At 40.1% G+C, this 20,407-nt stretch overlaps 1 protein-coding gene across 2 annotated transcripts; it reads right to left on the minus strand.

Annotated features, from left to right (window-relative positions):
- Window positions 1-3,927: 3,927 nt before the first annotated feature.
- LOC149076761 (superoxide dismutase [Cu-Zn]-like) lies at window positions 3,928-19,430 on the minus strand. Of its 2 annotated transcripts, none has more exons than XM_089244421.1 (5): window positions 19,161-19,430; window positions 7,362-7,458; window positions 6,204-6,273; window positions 4,378-4,495; window positions 3,928-4,099 (listed from the first exon to the last, which is right to left on the minus strand). In XM_089244421.1, the coding sequence occupies exons 1-5, from the start codon at window positions 19,308-19,310 to the stop codon at window positions 3,989-3,991; spliced, it is 546 nt and encodes a 181-aa protein (XP_089100547.1). In that variant the 5' UTR covers window positions 19,311-19,430; the 3' UTR covers window positions 3,928-3,988. The 2 variants fall into 2 exon arrangements, with proteins under 2 accessions (XP_089100547.1, XP_089100546.1); XM_089244420.1 differs by lacking the exon at window positions 19,161-19,430 and adding an exon at window positions 11,749-12,233.
- Window positions 19,431-20,407: the final 977 nt, after the last annotated feature.

Consider the following 20,407-nt stretch of genomic DNA (forward strand, 5'->3'; position numbering starts at 1 on the left):
CGATGTTAAATATTTTTTAATTCTGTTAGCAATCATTTGGGAGATGCAGACTTTGAAACAATTCGCTGAACTTGCTTTTTTTTTGTGGTGCCCCTATATTTGCCCACATTATATTTTTCTAAATTAGTATTAGTTTGCAAAAAAAAAAAAAACCTGAGAAGAGTTAGATTAACAGATAGTGTTGAAACAGCATCTCCTAAAGATAGGCCTCCGCAGTCTGATTGTGACGTCAGTAAGTAGTCCATTTTACCTCAAATATATTCAGGGAAATATTTCCTGCTCGCGCCAGAATGCGGAAAGAAATGATCGGGCTCAGAATTGGCGATTTCTATGCCCCCACATTCAATCACTATGCGGTATTTGTGAGCCAATCGGGAAGCTTCTGCGCCGAAATAAAAGAAATTGGATGCGGTGTCTCAAACTCTGACGTTTAAGGCAAACAGTGCAGAGGCCTTCCATCTCTAGGTGCTGGTTGAAACCAGCTGCTAATCAAAAGATAAACCGAAATTAGTATTAAAATCAAATTACGGAGGTTTTGAACAGTCGGGGCTGATGCGAAGATAAATTCAGGAAAGAAAATTTAACTGCCCTTGCGGGGAATTGAACCAACGTTCTCTCACTTGCCGGTGAGCGCTCTAGACTACAAAGGTAACAAATCTCAATCTTTCCTTTGAACTCATGGGACGGTCTGGTAAGAGCATCCAATTTTCTTTCCTGAATTCATCTTCGCATCAGCCAGCTGTTGAAAACCGTGTAGGCAGCGGAAAGTGACATCTTTGGAAAATCAAATGCGTATCGATAAGGAATCGAACAATGGGCTGAACCCATTTCAGATGAGAGTAAACGTGTCTATGGAATATTAAAGCTCAACTTTTTGAGCTCCGAAGCTGTATCATCGTAGTAATTTTACTAAGTTTAAATAATTTGGGAGCCAATTTTGTTACTTTTTTCTTTGACATTGACTTCTAAGCCCGCACGCGTCTTCGAATTTAAAAAAGATTTTGGTTCTGAATGCGAGCGTGGGATGAGGTTTCACTTTGTTTTTGGAAACAAAGATGCCCGTATAATTTTACGGGCAGATGTTACGCACAACACCCATTTACACCTATGGTTATAATAAATGGTAATTATAATTGAAGTTCCCGTACTCAGTAGTTTTACTCAAAAACTGCTTATCCGAATGTAGTGGAATTTTTTAGGATATCTTGAGACCATAGGAGAAATTTACAAAATTAAAAGTTTAATTTTCGGCCACCAGCTGAAAAAGGGGAGCTTTATTAAATTCCCCCACCCCCATGGACCATATATCCTCCAGAACGGACGCTACATAGGTCCGAGTAGTTTCAGTATACCGACTGAGAAATGCTACGATTGTAAGAGAATAGGTGGTGGAACAGGGAGCCCAGATGTTTTTCGTGTAGATACCTGGGCCATGTCTCGCGTGATTGCCCGAGGAAGAAGAGTATAAGTCATCAGTGTGGGATGGCTGAACGTATTCAGAGGCACTGATCAACGAAGAGAAATTTGGTCGTGAACTGATACGATGATTTTTACGAAAGGAACTATGAAAATTGCTATGATGACAGTGGTTGTATTTCACGTAATATCGACACTAAAAGTAGTGCGATGTTGAAGTTCGTAACGGAGGAGATGAAGCTCATGTATGTGCCGAAATCAGAATTTGGTTATGGAGATTTGGTGAAGACATCAGCAGTTGCACTTGGGAAACTTAATCGTCGATAATGCAGTCGTATGACTTGATAGTTGGACGGAACTATATGATGTCGCTGGAGATCGTTTGCCGGGAGTGGAGGAAGACTGCGCATGTAGCACGCAAGTGAGTTACCATGTGTTCGAGATGATGTCGGAGCTGAGGAGAAATGGATAGAGTTGATCATGAATCCAGAAGTCATTAATGCCAGTACAAATGACGTGGAGGTTGGATTGGCATGGATGAAAGCTAAGGAAATGCCAATGTCTTGCTGGAAATCGTGAAGGGGAAAACGAAGGTTCTGATTTTGAATGTAGGGGAACATTGTGTGAAGTTTGATGGACAGTATCGGACGTGCGTCAAGCGCTGCCGATGAACCGGGAATTAGGAGTTTCCTATAGCTACGTCCGATTCTTCTAAGTCAGAAACTTTGTGGTGAGAATTTAGTTGTTCCAGTGGATGTAGTAGTAAAACCTTCAACTGATTGTTGCTTAAGTGAAGTCGTCATAGGACATTGAATATCTTGCGAGGATGATAACGTTGCAAGTGTGTTGAAGGATGAACTGCGTGAGTCGGTGGTCTTGCGATACGCAGATTTCTAGGATTCGTAATGTATTTTCTGAAAAAAACTAGCTAACTGTTTACGGAAGGGTGATCCGTTGACAGTAAGGAGTCATTCAAGTATTACGTCAGCATCGAGAAGGGAGGGGTTTCGGTTTGCTGACGAGGGGTGTGTGAAAGTTGCTTACGTCATCAACCACCCCTTTTGGAAGATATGAAATATTCAATGCTGCTGACAGGGGGGGGGAAGAGGGTCAAAAATGGCTGAAAATCTGCTTACGTAATACTTGAATGGCCCCTAAGTGGAAGGACGAGCAGAAGACAGCTTGCGAGAGTTTGGAAAACGAGGAAGGGCGATAAGGCGGAAAAGGTGGATGGAACGAAAGTCAATCAATTCATCGAACGGTGTTTTACTCGAGATGGAAGCAAAAGCGTAGCGCAGGGGGAGAGGCCCGAAATGTGAGAAAAAAGGGAAAGATGGCCACATCTATTGTTCTATCACTTTGGTTTCCCCCGAACGAAATTTCTGGCTATATACAAGGATATTCTCCAAGATTCAATGATGGGTTGTTGAGACGGTTGGCAGATGAGAATATTGCTTCCATTTGGCCTCCTAGACATCACGATTTAAGTATACACTAGCACCAACGAGAATACCGATCCGATTATTATACACACTATCACTTCAGACACATCCCTACCCTTTATAATTGTTTTTCATAAAAACGACAAGTCCTCATAGAGTCAATCAGCGTAAAGTTCTGGGCCTTCCGCACCATACGACCGTATCGTGTCACTACGGTATATATACATATGTATATAGGAGGTAGTGTTGCTCCGATGGAGACGGATGTTTGTCCTCTTGACTGTCCAGTTGGCCTTCTCGGCGCAGTGCCGTCATTCCGGACCAGCGGGTGGGAACTCTACAACTTGTATTTAAAAATATATGGACCGATATCTTGAAATTTTTCAATATAGAGAAAACCAAGTAGATTCAATGAAAACTGGTAATGAATTTTGGTCTTCTGAAATTCCCGTCTCCACTGTGAGTAGCACTTTCCTTAGGCCGGCATTTTACACTATAAAAGTTAGATAAAAGATCCTTTAAAACCCGAAACCACCAACAGGCCTATTGGTTGCATTCGCTCGAATCTAACAAAAATGCAACCAATGGGTATCTAAGTTTCATAAAAAATATCTTTATAAAACTTTAGTGTAATACCGCCTTATTTGGGAAACAGTTTCTCTCAGATACCATTTGAGAGCAGTTTCCAGGGAGGAAAATATGAAAATCTAAATCATTTTTTAGGTGTCAGATTTCAAAACTAACAGATTTATCCATTTCTATACTGAAATTGTTTACATCCGTTCAGTGGATAGATGCGGGGAATGAATAGAAATTTTTTTTTTATATAGTTACCAATACTACGTTTGTTATGAATAATAAAATATTTTCAACTCTAATTAATCCAGTCGATTGATCGATTAAAATGTTTTGATTAACTAGTAAAAAGTTTTAGATTCCCAGCACTGGTTTTAACCCGTAAAAATACGGGATATACATTCACCAAACCGATATAGCCCTGAATACCCACCTACGTTACCGCCACATTTACGATAGTAAGTTTTCCGAAAAGTAAAATAAAGAATGCAAATTCTCCAAAAGTAAACTTTAATGTAAATGAAGATCAAAAACGATAAAAAAAAAGAAAAAGTTTAGCTTTGCGCAACTCCGATTATGCAACAGCCGAGTCTTCCTCCGGCGTTTCCAGTTGTCTTACTTCCTTGGTCAGGGTTTCTTCCAAGATCATCTTCACCTGCATGAACCTGCAAATAAGGGAAAAGCTTTGCAAAATCAGAAATTCATCCGCAATACGACACGCTCTCCATCCTCCGAAAAAGAAATTTTAAAAACTGAAACAAACTCGAACAGTCTAGCAATTTCGTAGTCAACTTACAAAAGGCATAATCCTGTCGAAGCAAGTGGCACGATAAGAATATGCAGAATGTTTCATTTATCAATTTCATATTTAGGTTATTACACTTCTTAAAATTGTGATACGTCGACCTAAAATATATTTTCCAGCATATTTAGAGTTACTTACCACAATAGCTCGGCCAATTATGGACAAGGGACCGCAGAGTCTCAGTTGGTTGTCGTTTATGTTTATGTCTGCAACTCCATTGCTTCCAGCTTCGATGTTTCCGAGATCACCGACGTGCCTAAACAAATCCATTGTGTTTGTACAAATAAGAAACCGTACCGTAAATTATGCAAACAATATCTGCAATACAGGGTATCCCAAGACTACTGCCAAAATGAGGAGCTATAGTAATGAAACCTTGGGTCGCAAACAAATTTTTTTTGGTCAGCAAATGTTAACATGAAACTTGAGCCAAAAAGAAACTTGCCACTGGTGCCAAAAAAGAATATCCTAAATTGATCCTAGGAGCGAGGGAAAAATATCCCCCAATTGCCAGTGACAGATCAAATGTTCTGTTGCCTCTCATATGAGCAAAGTTACCTATTTTGGCGACTTCTGAAGTGAAGTAACGCATGTATCCCCGAGACTCTGGGTAAAATTGCGAAAATTTCCCTGGCATCTTCATTTTGGCGGTAGAGTTCTGGGACAAGCTGTAGAAAGAGATCACGTTTTACGAATGAAGCATGGTGTCATTTTACATAAATTACAAGCGTGTTGGTGCATTTCACATGAAATGTAATGAACACTAGTTATGTTATTCCTGTTCCAAAATAATGGAAGCTAAAACCAGGGCTTTGGAACCATTCATTGACAAACCTTCAATTTGTTAACGTTACGTAGATGAAGGGTTAAATGGTACTTTTCTGCCTATATCACATTATGAAAAGTAGAATAAGAAAAAAATATAACGATAATACACTCGTGTAAATTACATGGCAGGTCATTTTAGTTCTAATTAAAGACAAAAAATAAAAAGATACCGTTTTTCTAACAATTACAGTAAAACCTCCTTTGCGGACACCGATGAGACATATTCGTCCGTAAGAGGGGTGACCGTTAACCAGGGGTTTGAAATGCATACTTTTATTAGGGGAAATTTTAATTTCACCGTAAAAGAGGTGACCGCATCTGAAAGGTTTTACTGTAGTATATAAAAATATCTAACCTGGTACTGTACTTTAAGTACTGACGGTAGATTAAGGGTCTTCGTGAGAACCTATAAACATTGTCTAGAGTAGGGATTACCAGACCGATTGCGTTTTCGTGGCAATCAAGAAAATATAGGGTCTACATCTTGTAGGGCCGCCATAAGAGTATGGGCCCGGCGTGCTTGCCTACGAATCGAATATGTGCGTGCTTAATCTCGAAATTTTTAGCATTTCGTGACACCCTGGGCTCTTATATATTCTTTCCAAAAATGTGACCGCTTCAGGGCCGTATTCACCGACATGTTTACAACTGTAGTCACAATTTCTGGATAAGAGATCAACATAGATTGGTTAAAAACCTGCATTTAACCAATCCGTGTCGATCTCTTAAAAACAAATTGACTAGTTTAAACCACGTCGGTGAATACCGCCCTGGGCATGAATTAAGAGCTAAAAGCGGATCAGCAATTTATTTTATACCCTAGATAAAATATCAAAAGTGGGGAAAATCCTAACAAGTAGGGACTTGAGCTGATTCATAATTACTAAAATCAGTTTTCTAAATGCTAGGTCGGAAGCGTTTCGAGCCCGGTGGTGCCCATCTTTTGTTTCACGTCGGATATTTTGTTTTCCGAATCGATTCTGGAGGATCCTCGGACCCATGCCGCTAATTGTCGTGGATGCGTGGCAACCCGGCTCCGACGCCACTGGAATCGAGGATCTATAATAAAATCAGGGTCTCAGTTATTCGCCACGATTTTGTAGCCACCGAATACGATATGTTGTTCGCATTCTCACCTTTCATTGTCATTTGGAGAGCCATGCTGCCTGCCAAAAGGATTGAAATGACCTCCGGCGCTACTGCAACCTGCAATAGATTAAGGAACTTTAGGATCATTTAAAAATAGATATTGAAACTTGGCAAGAAAGAATCTATGCAACATTGATACCAATTTCATTTTTGTTACAGTTTCATATAGCACTTTGAAATTTAAATCGAGCATCCTTCCTGTACGCAAATTTTAACTCCTCTCACTTTATCTTAGCATCGAAAAACTGAGAAAAATAAAACCGAATAAATTTTCCGATATAAACTTGGTCATTCTGAAATAAAGTTGATTAAACTTAATTGCATTCAAGATATGGGGGTGGGGGAGGTCTGGCTTGACGAATCTCGGCATCATGGCGACTATAAAATCTATGTTAAAACTTTTTTGTATGTGATGGCTAAATTGGAATATCTGAAGGTATACAGTCACGAAATCAGAATTGTCAGAGTGCATAGCAAACGGGGTATGGCATTTTACTGGCGAACCGTTGATCCTAGCGGTATAAGTTCAATTAGGAAAAGTTTCTAAAGTCTGTCATGTTTCAAGAGTTCGTGTGTATATGGTTTACAAAAGTTAATTTTTTTTAAATTTTAAATCAGTTTCCGTGTGCCCCCAAAACCTAATCAGTAACGTGTAATTTCAGTTGGCATCAGAAGAGGCAATGTACTTAAAAATTTGTTGCCGAGATAATTCGAATTCGAAAAACTGCAGGGAAAGTTATTTCAATAACTACACAACCCCTTGCAACATGAATGACATATCCGAGTACGTCATTTGAAAACATTTTCTACTTGGAAGTATACTTCTAGGATCAACGGTTCACCTGTAAAATGCCATACCTCTAGTTAGGTAAAGAATACGTAGTTTCCATAGCAATGGAAAGAGAAAGAACCCTTTCCCCCCCCCCCCCCGGAAAAGGAAAAAAAGGCTGATATAATGTTTTAAGATTGAAATCATTCTTGGCTCCTGAGAAATATTGCAGGTGCTTAAAGTTTTTATCGATTTGTTAAGCCATGGCGTAATTGTAGATTGGCACACACTATTTAATGTTTTTAATTGGTGTTAGACTCGTTTACAAGCGTTTGTTTTCCCCTCTCGTGGATTTTATTTATCGAAATGAGCTTACCGTTACTCAAGTCACCGTACTGATGAACGTGGAAGCCATGCTTGCCAGGAGATAGACCACTGACTTGCCCGTTGACCGAAACAAACGCAGTTGGGCTCTGCAAAGAAAAATATTACAAATGATTCAGTGATAATAATGGAATGAAGATACGATAACATTTTGATATTTCATTTAAAAATAAAAAATGATCCCGAAGGGTAACCGCTGATTTAGAGATAGAATTTTAATCAGTCCAGTCTAGAATAGGTCCACGAAACAATTTTGACATTTGACTACTCAAAAAAAAAAAAAAAAAAAAAAAAAGCGCACTGGGGGAAGACACCAAAATGCATGTGCCCCTTTGCGACAGTAAATTCTTATTTCTGGTATTATGGTCTCTTGGGCCTTTCTGTTCCCTCAAGTTACTCCATCTTCGTTGTCAAGGTATATCTTAAAAGCATACCACGTGAATTCTTACAAATTGAAAGTTTTAAAAACTTTGACATCTAACTAAAGTATGCTGCCGCCCCTGGGTATCCCTAAAGCTATGTGATCTCACATGCACATTGGAAAAAAACCCAATGTTTTTTGTAAAAGGCTTGTACTATTTTTCCCTTGCTATACCGAGATTAGGATTTTTGACTACCACCACTGCGTACGCGCTTGAGTCCCGTATATACAGGACGACCATCAACTTTCATAACCTGCAAAATTTGGGTATTTTGAGCACCAAAAACAAAAAAGAATCGCTCTTTTCAAAATTTTCGAACTCAGTACTAATTATCAGAAAGCCCACTCCCAGCTCCGATTTAAACGCGGAAAAGTGATCTAAGAGATTACTTAGACAACACCATTAACTTTGCTTTGACCGGATGACGTTTGACGTGAATGATTTTGCATCGGATGAACGCAGCCCGTGTAAGAAAAGCAGAAAAATTTGAAATTTGTTTTTATACATGCTTCATATACCTCGATCAGGTATTGGACTGCGTTGTATGTGTATAACTGACCGATGACTGTCTCAAGAGGTCATCAGTTCACGTCATGGCTCACACAAGGTGGAGTAGGAACAGGCAGGGCTCTGGGGCACCATAAATGCACTACAAACTACTACGGTTATTTGTTGGACAAACATATTTAGTATTCGATTAGATTGACTAGAGTCGTCCTCATGAGTGTGTAACAGATGGGGCCACTCAGGGCCCCGCGCTTGAAGGGGTCCCACATACGTGATAATATAAAAAAGGTTTTTTTACAAAAATAGAAGATAAACATTATCATTTATATAGCTGAAACATGGCCATTACAAATAAACGAGAATTATTCGTAACTCGAGGGATAACCACAGATCATTTCCTATCGGCTCCGCGTCTGGTTATGGTGGTCCTAGAATTGGCCTAATCCTGAGAGTCTACAAATATTTTATTTTGGGCTTGAAATCAATTTAACATGGACAATAATGCAGTTGTTATAAACTATAAGTAAAACAATAAACGGATTAAGTGCAACCAATTTTTTAGCTACAGTTTTGGAACCCTTAATACCTTCGTTTTTAGTTATTTCTTCCAAAAATAAATGTAGTGTGCCTTTTTGCCAGCCTATTCCGACCACTTTAAGTGCCTAAACTTCCTGGCTCCAATAATATCCGATAGAGCCTATCTACTGACAAAATCTCATCGTGCCCCCTTCTCCCTATCTCTGCCCTACAGAGTGCAAGTACCGTCATTTATAAAAAGTGCTAAAGAAAGTAGAGAATAAGTGCATTTGGATACTTTCGCGATAGAAAGGAATTCATGGTAATGAAAAGTTCCCCGCAACATCCAAACTCATTTTTGAGATAATTGATAGTGGTTTCAGTCAAAACCAGTTTTCCCCCCCTCTCGTCAAACAACTCCATTAGTAATATGTTATCTGCCTCGCAGGCGCAAAAAATTTGTTTTGCTACCATTGTCTCTTCAAAAACGATTTCATGGAAGATATGGACAATAGGTAGAAAAGTCTACTTTATCTCACGCTTAATTCGATTATAGCCAAGAATGTTGGTAGAAGTTGGAATTTTCCATAGGACCTAATATTGCATTACAATGTCAGTCAACGGAGTTGTCTAAATCGAGCGTTCCTAGTCATCGGTATAGGTGCCAATATCGAAAAAACCAGTCAATAGATGGTCAGCGTTGCTTCTTTTCAGAAAAAAATTTCATCCAATTAGTTTTCTTGTAATTTACTAAAGCCGGGTCTACACACGCAGTACTGCGCAGCGGAAAACTGGTTCGATGTGGAGCTGCTCACAGAGCGGTCAATGTGGACGGTGAATAGCTCAAAATTGCTAATCCTTGCAGCAATGTTGGTACAAAGAAACTAACTCGTTTTATTAGGACGTTTTATTCTTCCAACGCGCATCGCTATCGGTTGTAATGGTCAGTACTAGTGTGCGCTTCATATGGATCATAGCTGTTCGACTACTGAAACCTTGCTCCGTTCAAAGTTGTTCTGCTACTTTGTGCTTTAAGCGGCAGTTTTGCTCACTGCGGTGTCGCTTGGTACATCGTGTGTGGACCTGGCTTAAGCTGGTTTCAAACTTCGGAATCACGAATGCCAGCCGATCTCACCGTTAAAAAGTCTTGCCACAGAGAGCAACAGGCCTACACAGTGGTATAAATATTCGATCATTGCACTTCACTTAATTTGAAAATTTGACGGCAGCACTGAAGAATTCACGCCCAACACTAAATATACTCGGATACAGATGCACACTTCCTGCACAACTCATTTGGTAGCAAATATAGATTTGCGATAGATATTAATACTCCGAGATAAAATATATCAGTCGTTATAGTGTTATTAAAACTGACTCCTGTTTGCCACATAATATACGAACATTCTACACTATATTCATTTGTGTTTTTCTGGAAACTGAATTTTTTTGAGTAAATGCATAATGAACAAAAAGTACTGCAAGTCTCCCGATCCCTGGGTTGGAATTCTTTTTGTGGCGGTTCTGTGTAGGGCTGTCAACGTCACTGTGCCCCCAGGTAAAGTAATGTTCTGAAAATGGAAGTAAAAGATTACATATTTGTGCATTTATGCTTGACAACCTCAGATCTCCGTACGTAGGCCAGGATGTTCTTAACAGCATCATAGCAAAGTGATTTTTCTGGGGGATCCCCTACCTGGCTAGAAGTAACAGCCAATTCATTGACACTCTCGAAAATTGTAAATAGATCTAACTATCGTGATACCCCGGGCAGGGCATTTCTCATTGGGCAAACCAGGCACGTGCCCAAGACTCACAAATTTTCAGGGGCAACCGAAATTAGCTGCTTTATGTATTATAGGCACTGGACTTTATTCTACCAACGCCTCTACCTCAAAGAACACAAAATATAAGGGGGGGGGGGGCGAAAATTCATACTTGTTCATTGCCCGAACTTATAAGATGTAGTATCAGAAACACGCCCTGCCCGTCGAAATCCCACGAGTTAAGATGGTACTGAGTAGGCACCCTGTGGATATGAGGTTCCATGGACAATGCCTGGATTGGTACATGCGTTAAAATGACCCGGTTCTAAGGACAGTTTTGCTAAAAAGTGGCAACTCCTCCCCCATCATATTTTTACTTGAAAAGCATCCTTTCTTCACATATACATTTCCTCCGCAGCTCTGTGCCCCCCCCCCTCCCACCTTAAGCACGTGTCATGGCTTCCTCATTTAATTTTCTGCCGTGGCCCCTTGGAATATCTCAGGACCACAAGGGGCCATGTGGGCCCCGGCTGGGAACCACTGATGTAGAGTGTCCACTAGCGGGGGAGTGAAATATATTGGAGCAATATTGTACGGGACTGGGGGGGGGGGGATCAGAAAGTGTCCGTTAACGGAGGATGCACTGTATCAAGCTAATTGGGGCTTCTAGAATATCATGATCCAGGGCACCATGCCGCTGTTAAGATGGCCCTGCCAAGGACACCAGAAGAACCACTGTGTTAGTAGTAAGAATAGAAATGGACTTATTCAAATAAATTTGGAGGAAAATACATACTTTCTTGCTAATAAATGGGAATGAAGATGTGAAATTCAGAAAACAATGGATTACTGAATTATTTAATATAAAGCGAACTTTATAACTTGGAGGAGAAACAACGTTACGCTAAAGTCCAAAATATTTCGTATCTAGAATGAACCGTTCAAATATTGATACAGCAACAACACCCAAACTTTACTCCTTGCAAAAAACAAAAACATCCTATTGAAACAGCACAATGCAAGCATTACGCCACTGTAGGGAAAGTAATCCGTTGGGTGCACGCAATGACGTCTTAATTCAAAAGGAAAACAAACAATGAACGGATATTCGACGGGGCTCTTTTAAGAGTATAATGAAAGGAAAATATTTAGATATCAGCAAACTTACGTTGGCTCTGAGAGTTATGGAGCCGGATACGGTCCCGTTCGTGATGCGGCAAACGGCGGCTGCATTTTCGCAACCATGTTGATGCTGTCCATGGCCCTCGTCTAAGGGACGCGCTGCCAAGGACACGGCCGCGGTGCAACAAAACAACGCTAACGAGAACATCTTGTGTCTCCCAAGAAGGCGAACAGATTAATGAAATGATCGGAGGGAAGTCCGGTTGATTATACAGTAGTTGCCCCGGCAGAGATTTACTTTCTTCCTCCTCCTCGGCATTTGCATTGAAAGAGAAAACAACAAAGTTTGTTTTATACGCGTGCGTTTATTTACCGATTTCCAATCAGATCTATCAGACTAGGGTAAGGGGGAGTGTCAAAGGGCACCCAACGGAGAGATTAATATTTGCTCTTTCGAAAGCTCTAGCTCAGAAGTTACGCAATGCACCTCATAAAATTCTAAACACGGACACACATAACTGAAAACATCACGATTCTCCGATTACTGTGTTGCTAGAATTTACTACTAGTTTGTTCTAAGAGAATTTTTATTTTACAGGACGATTGGGCAAACTGGTACTAAAATCACGATTTACTCGTACATACTAAATGCCGGAGACTACGATTGATCATTGTATGACCCTAATTAGATTTTTCCATTTGCACGAAAATTATGAACAGTCAATCCTCGGTTTACGAACTTAGTTCCCGAAGTCTGTTCGTAAACCGAATTGTTCGTGAATCAAAAGTACTTTTTCCCGTAGGCATGGCCCCACAAGGGGGAAGCTGACAGGGCTCCAGCCCTGGGGCCCGGGACGATTCTCAATTGTTTTTTCACGCCATAAATTCACTATAAAGGGGCCCGTGGAAAGTCTGGTCTGGGGGAACACTAAAGGGTCCATCCTAGGGGCCCTACTCCAGGATGTGGGGGCCATGCCCGTAGGAATGGCTGTAAACTAAATAAATCCGCACTTAGGACTCGAGAGATTTTTTACGGCGAACTTTCGCAACAGATCCTGCGCATAACCAATGGTTATCAATCAAAACTGTATTTGAATTATGGTAATTATTTGACGAAGTGGGTTTGCTGAGTTATTATGCAGTGGAACCCCGATTCACACCAATGAAGGTGGTAATTTTTTCAAAGACCACAATAGACAATATACAAGATATACGGAAGACTGGATGTTGTGAAGATATTTATTATTTGAGATGTTAAATTTTTTTTTTTTTTTTTAAGGAAGGAAAACTCAACTTTGCCTCTACCGGGAGTCGAACCCGGGTCCCTCGATTGCCGGACGAGTGCTCTGACCACTAAGCTACAGAGGAGATAGATTTTCCTTCGCTAGAGCGTATATATGCCAAACGGAACCATGCAATGGACTGAACCGATCAGCCAATAGCTCATGGACGACGAGCCACCAGATGGCTATATATATGACATGAATGTCGCTCTTCACTTGTTAATACAAGATCTATCTCCTCTGTAGTTTAGTGGTTAGACAGAGCACTCGTCCGGCAATCGAGGGACCCGGGTTCGACTCCCGGTAGAGGCAGAGATGAGTTTTCCCTTCCTTAAAAAAAAAAAAAAAAAAAAAAAAAAAATTTAACATCTCAAATAATAAATATCTTCACAACATCCAGTCTTCCGTATATCTTGTATTAACAAGTGAAGAGCGACATTCATGTCAAATAGACAATATGCCAACGAGGTGGCTGAAAAAAATATGCGCATAAAAAAATATAGATGTCGGGTATATAATCTAAACTATATCAAATATCAACCCAATAATTATGATAAAATATGAACATACTGCCCATAAAAAATTATGGCTGTCTCATCTACGTATCAATAGCTTCTCGATTTATCCCGGTGTTTACAAATATTTCTTTTTAAACGTGCCAATTGTGTTGGAATTCATGACCCCCGGAGGTCAGTTATTCCATTTATTCACACCCTATTAGAGGAAAAACTTGCAACACCACAAGCTAGAATTATCCCTTACCAATCGATACTGGTGCCCCCGTCGAAACAGTTGATTGAAAATGTATAAATAACTCATAGTCCGTTTTATCCATCCATCCCGGTGAAAATTTAACACTTCAATCTTAGGGGCCGTTCAAGTATTACGTCATCGATGGGGGGGGGGGGTTCCGATTTGCTGACTTTTGATGACAAGCGGGAGGGGTAGAACTCCTTAATACACGTATATGAAGGCGTCTTAGGGAGGGGGTTTGGATAATGCTTACGTCATCAACCACCCTTAATGAAAATACGAGTTAGGATTCAGAGGAGCAGAGGGGGGGGGGGTCAAAAATGGCTAAAAATTTGCTTACGTAATACTTGAACGGCCCCTGATCCCCGACACCTGCGCTCGTCCAATGTAAACGTTAAAAAAGCCCCCCAACTCTTTCTTCATAGCTTAAGCTCCATGTACCCCGTGTTAAGCACGCGTGGCTCTTCTCTGCACCCCCTCGATGAAGTAAATGTCCCTGTAAGTATGGTCTCCAAAACCTGTTGACGGCTCACTGCAGAACACGAAGAGACCTTTTTGAGAATGAAACCGAACATTCTATTCGATTTTTTGACAACCGATGAACAATTTTCAGAAAACCTAAGCCGCTCATCAATAATACCCAGATCGGTGATCTTAGTTGAATCCGGAATAACACCGTTCAACCCGTGAAGCGTGGATTTTTCTAACTAAATCGAGACCACGTACTTGTCAATGCTAAAGAATTCGAAAGAGATGAAATTCAAACGATGTCAACACCATCTATAGCAGAAAGCCTCCGCGCGAAGCTCGTAAAGTCACTGAAGTTATTTCACCTGTAATTTTTACACTGCAAAAAAAAAAAAAAAAAAAAATATGCTGCGTCGGCCTGCTATATCCAATGCCTACAGGTGAAATAACTTTAGTGACGTCACGAGATTCGCGCGGTTTCGTGCATAAGAACAATCGACCTAATCTCTGTCTCAAAATCTCCACTGAAAAAAAATTCTCCAAGCCAAATTGATATTTCTGAGATACTCGTTGCCAAGCTTTGTAAATAAGAACTATGCAATGTAGGATGATAATGTTGCCAGATCATCGTAAATTGAAACGAACTGCTGATCCATGGTCTGGATATTTGGTGGCATCTGTTCCAGGAGAGGGGGTGGTGGGGAGAATTTGGTTTATTGAATTTTAATCTGATGAAATACAGTTCTTCAACCAAGTTCTGTCGATGAAAAAATTGTAATCTCGGACTCCTGAAATATGTTTCCTACGGCATTTAGGTCGTTTTGCGTGTTCGTAAACTGAGGGTTGACTAATTAAAAACAACCGAAAATGAAAAAGTTTCTCGGAGGAAGATTTTTATTACAGAATCTTTTAGATTACTCACAATTAGGATTATTTACATCGTGAAATGAGGTTAGACCTTGACAGGGTCGTTGTCAAGGAAAAAGGCCTTGACATTTAAGAGGAAAAAAATCGAACCACTTAAGATAGGGGTGCGAAAACGAGGAAAAAGTCCAAATTTTGCTCCGAAACCAAAAAAGGAAGAATTTTCTTTTTGGATCGAATGAAATCCCCGCCTTATTTATTGATGCTCTAATTAATGTCGTATCTATGCATAGTAAAACCTAGTTACGATAGACCGATAAAATCTACTTTTCAACGACATTCTTATAATTTTTAAACTTTGTTTGGGATTGCTTTTAATCTAATGCGGAGTTCCTCTAAATGCAACGATGTTTTTTAAGCAACATAAATCCCTCTAACAGATGTGCACAACCTCCTGCCTGCCATTGGGTCCGCGACAGTTGTTTCGGTAGAAAAATATCAATAAACACAAAGAGGTACCTAGACTGGTCTCAAAAATACTGGATATCGACGAAAAAATTGTCAAAGGCAAGTAAAGTTGCCAACTCTCGTTAAAATTGCTGAAAAATTACCAATCGCAGAAAATGATGGGTACTGCACAAGTCAATGTAATTCACCCAAAAACATGAATAATTATGATAAGCTCGCATATTTGTCAAGCATACAAAATATGTTTTAATCAATTATCATGTCATGAAAATCTCAATTATTGATTTAAAAATTTCCACTGAGCCTTGTTGAAAATGAGGGAAAAACGGGACATTTTACAAAAAGTTGGGACGGCCAATTTTAAGCGAATATCCCATAATTCGGTTATGCGGTCACTGCTATAGAAGTTTGATCCGCAAGCAACAGAAATACAACATATCTGGCCCGCTGACCGCGAAAAAGTTGTGCACCCCTGCTCTATCATCAACTATAACAAAAGGTTCGTGTAATTACTATAGCTAATCTACCATTAGCTACTATACCGATAATTTCTTTAAAAAGGAGATTTTGAAACTGCTTCCCCGATATTTTAGTTTAAAAATAACATTTTAAACATAACCTCTCGTTTTTGTTCTTCCGAGGGAGTCTAACATCGGTATTTTGCAACACCTCAGCACCGAATCAAATTAACAGCAGCGTTGCTAATTTCTGTAGCATACGAAACTTATACCGTAACCCCCCCCCCCCTCTTTACAGAGGCAGAACATTTGTAACTGAATTTTTATCGATCAACTTATTAATTCTAATTTTTCGTGGTGAATAAGCACTCATTTGTACATTTTGTGGCGGCGATACTAACGACGCCAATTTACAAGACATCAACAGCAGCAATAGTCTGCAGAGTGTCGTATCGGGATTTCACTGTATCAACGAAGACACCATCAAGCTGGTTTTTCCTCGGGAGGTTACTCAGCATTTTGAACCAGAAAACTTTTCTTTCTAAAAATATATTTTCTTTAACTAATCCCGTTGCAGCTTACTATCGAAAGTTCAGTGAGGGGGGGATGGATGCCAAAACACTTCTGCATTTCAAGAATAGTGGCAACCATTTATTACAAGTAGATAGCGGAAGCTATCTTCACATTCCTGCTACGTAGTCTGGGGTGTCTCGGTTTCCATCACTATCACCTTAACTTCCAAATCTATAAAATCTATTTAGAAGTGAACATAGACGTACGCAGAATTTTCTCGGTGGGGGGGGGGGGGGGTACGTTTTTCCTGCAAAATAACACTATATTCGTGGCTCAAGGGGTGGTTAGAACCCCTCCTTTGCGTACGCTAATGGAAAAGACAATAGACTTAAAGATCGGTATCCCGATTTTTAACATAGAAGCTATTGGAATAGAATAACTTTTTGGAGGTCACCCCCGTACTAAGAAATTTGTCTGCTTCTTTTCCTCGTCCCGAGATCTCATAGGATCCAATATTGTTATACTGGATTAATATATATCACCCCCCACCCCGCCGGAGTCCATATTGTCCACTTTGGGAAACACTGGGTCTATCCGAATTCATGGATTGATATTCGATACGGGACAATAGATACAGTGGATACAGTTTGTTTTTCAAAAACCATGAAAAATCGTTGAAAGCGGGGAAACTGAGTATTTGCAAGATTTGGGGCCAAGAAAATAAGTCTAAGTGAAATGTTTTAAATGGGGACGTGTTGAAAGTGGGAACAAAAACTAATCCTTCATCTGACGTATGGACAAATCCATTTTGTTCGTTGATTTGGTAACCAACTGGGATCCTTGGTCAGAATGGTAGTGGTTATATTTGTTTGGAGACTACTAATAGCGTGGCGAAATGCATTAGGAATTTCGTATTTTTCTCCGTGCCTTTGCCCTTATCGTTCTTCGTCATTTGTGACGATATTCAATGCCAACTAGATAATAGGCCTACCAATTCTATTGATTTCCTTGCGGATCAAGCACCCTTATTAAAATAGTAATAGCAGTTGCACATAAAAGACTGCTCCAGTTAGAGCTACTGGAAATACTTTTATTAGGCACCTTAGCCAGCACCAACTATAGCAGAAAGCCGCTGCGAGAAGATTTGACATCCATTTCATTTGTAGCCATTGGATATAGCAGTCGGGACGTATGCAAAATCTTTTTTTGCAGTATATCCAATGACTACAGGTGAAATTAGAACCCCCTTCATACACGTATATGAAAGCGTCTTAGGCAGGGCCGTCTTAAAAGCATTATGGGCCCCCGGGCCAAGTGATTTTTCTGAGCCTTACCGGGCAAATTCTCGAAAATTTCAACCAAATCTGATTTTTGTGAGGCCCCTTTCCTCTTGAGGTGCCCGGGCATAGACTTAAGATATAAATATAGTATTATTACTCAGAGTAATAATATAGTATTATTACTCTGTGTGCCCGGGTGGGCCCATGCCTTAAGACGGCACTGGTCTTAGGTGAAATAGGCGACTTTAGTGACGTCACGAGCTTTGCTTGAAGGCTTTCTGCTACAGAAGGTATCTTACCTAAATACTGGACTGTTATGCGTTTATAATATGACATTCATGGAATATCGTGGAGGAGTTTTAATAATTGCAATTCCAATGGACTAATTCCGTATCACAAGTGATAAAATTGCTTCTCGAAATTCAAATTGGGCAAATGAGTGTTCTTGGCCAAAGTTAATTTCGAGCAAGTCGCAATTTTCGTTGCGCTAGATGTGAATTGAGCTTATCTGGCTTATCCATTTCACATTCATCAATTTTACCTCGCCAATGAGTGCAGTCTTGAAAAAAAGCTCTTTCCATGCATATATGGCAGTGATTTTGTGAATCACTGTACGAATGTGTACGAGGCGCATGAATGTTTAAGTAGTAGTTAGGGCAGTCTTAAGAGCGTCACGGGTTCAGGAGGCAAGGTGATTTTTCTGAAGCCCTACTTGGCTAAAAATGCTTGCCTACAAATTTTTGTGCTTCTCGAAAATTTCAACGGGATCTCATTTTTGTAAGGCTTCTTTTTCTTCTGAGGCACCCGGGTGGGCCCATGCGTGGAGACGGCAGTGGTAGTAGTGATCTTTAGAATTTTTGGGATCATATTTTAGAACGATCAGTTTTGAGATTCACTAGGGGAAATTGAATCCTTGCAATTCTACCTCGGCGGCAACTAGGTAGGGGTGCCAAGGACTACAGGGGACAAAATTTTCACCTTCTCTTAACATTACAAGGGGGGGGGGGGGACGGGACACAAAAATACATGCTTGCTCCAGCTGACCAAGCATCTAGTTGTGGCCCTGGTCACAACTAAAGCCTTCAAGATAGAGATTAGATGCAAGCTATGAACACGCGGAAAGTGAGGGGCTGGTTTGGTGCACGGACCAGGAGTTGTCACACCGAATTCATTTTTTGTTCGTTCAAAATTATAGGGAGGAGGGGGAACGGGTGGAGTATATTTTTTATTCACAGGTGTACCCCTGCAATCGATGATATTTTTTTATCTTTTGACGAAAAGTATCAGACTTCACGATTCTTTTGACCATAACGTCATTTAAACACGAACTTTTTTTGACCAAGTAGAATTTATAGAAAAGTAAGAACTCACCGATTGCGTGAAAGTGATTTTGCCTCTCAGCTCTCCGCTGTCAAAAAAACACACGGCTGTCTTGGGACCTCTACGCGGCAACTGGGCAAACAGGGGTGAAGCTATTGCCAACAAAATAGAAATAACGATCCCCGATTCCCGAAATGCCATGACTTGCTATACTTTGTCGCACCCGATGGAACCACAAACAACAAAAATCGCAGCGTTATTTTGTCGCGTCCAAGTTGAAAGAAAAAAAAGATACTCTCCCCAACACACACCAGTGCAAAAAACGCAGGTTGTGACGCCCTCCAAGTTGTTTTGTTATTTACCTCCCCTACCTGTATAATAGATATAGCGAACCAATGAGGGCGAGTCGGAGACTGTCCGGCGCGAGTGACGTCACCGAATATGACCGCAAATCCAGACAGTGTATCAACTTCCGCTGATTTGCATGCCGAAAAAAATTTATTCTCTTTGTTCCTGCCTATTTACCATACTACGATCAAATTCATTGGAAATATTTCGAAACATCTTTTTTGGAATTATTGCCAATTGTGGGAAAACCATTAGAACATGAAGCTCAAATTCCCCATTAAACTGAAAATAAAAAAATTAAATAATAAATTCAAAAGTACAGGGATATTATATTTGACAATGTTGATCGTTGAGTCTCCATTGAGATCACTCCTGTAATGAATTCTTTAGTCAATTTTAGTATAGTGAAACATATACTGAAAACTTGGACTGGAAGAGATCTCGGTAACGGGATAATTCCAGTGGCAAAGTTCTGGCGTTCATTCAGTATAGTGAAACCCCGATAAAACGATACTCTGCGGACTAAGCAAAAATGTTGTAGAGAGAGATTATATCGAGCGGCAGTGTTATCATCATCTGTTACCGATTTTATGTCTTTGTTGACATGTTTTCTGAATCAGCGTTATTTGAACCAGCATAAAATTAGATTTAAGTATTTATCCATTGTGAAAAATTATAATTGGTTCGATTATCAACCACTTTACGATCAAGGACGTAATATTGCTTCCAAACACCAGCGGAATAAATTCAAACAAGTTCTCTCTGTTTTCTTTCCTCTCTCCATCATCGCAAACCTTTGTTGAAACCCTATATTTTTTTTCTCTTGGATTCCCCCACCCCCCCATGCTGTACCTTTCTCACGAAAGATAGAGAACAGGTAAGATGAGAGTAAAAAGAGAAATCTAACTTTGCAAATACATTTTTATCAACTTATCTATTTTACTGTTTTG

This window comes from Pholcus phalangioides, unplaced genomic scaffold (assembly GCF_987345545.1).
Source record: "Pholcus phalangioides strain wild (caught in Gottingen) unplaced genomic scaffold, Ppha-v1.0 ptg000015l_1, whole genome shotgun sequence".
In the NCBI taxonomy this organism is placed as follows: domain Eukaryota; kingdom Metazoa; phylum Arthropoda; class Arachnida; order Araneae; family Pholcidae; genus Pholcus; species Pholcus phalangioides.

What these genes read in the sequence shown, in the direction of transcription:
- LOC149076761 (XM_089244420.1), bottom strand. Translation starts at nt 11,910, where the DNA reads ATGTTCTCGTTAGCGTTGTTTTGTTGCACCGCGGCCGTGTCCTTGGCA. An exon ending in CCATAACTCTCAGAGCCAAC is followed by an intron (nt 7,459 to 11,748) that starts GTAAGTTTGCTG and finishes TTTTCTTTGCAG; the next exon opens with AGCCCAACTGCGTTTGTTTC. An exon ending in TCTCCAAATGACAATGAAAG is followed by an intron (nt 4,496 to 6,203) that starts GTGAGAATGCGA and finishes GGATTTGTTTAG; the next exon opens with GCACGTCGGTGATCTCGGAA.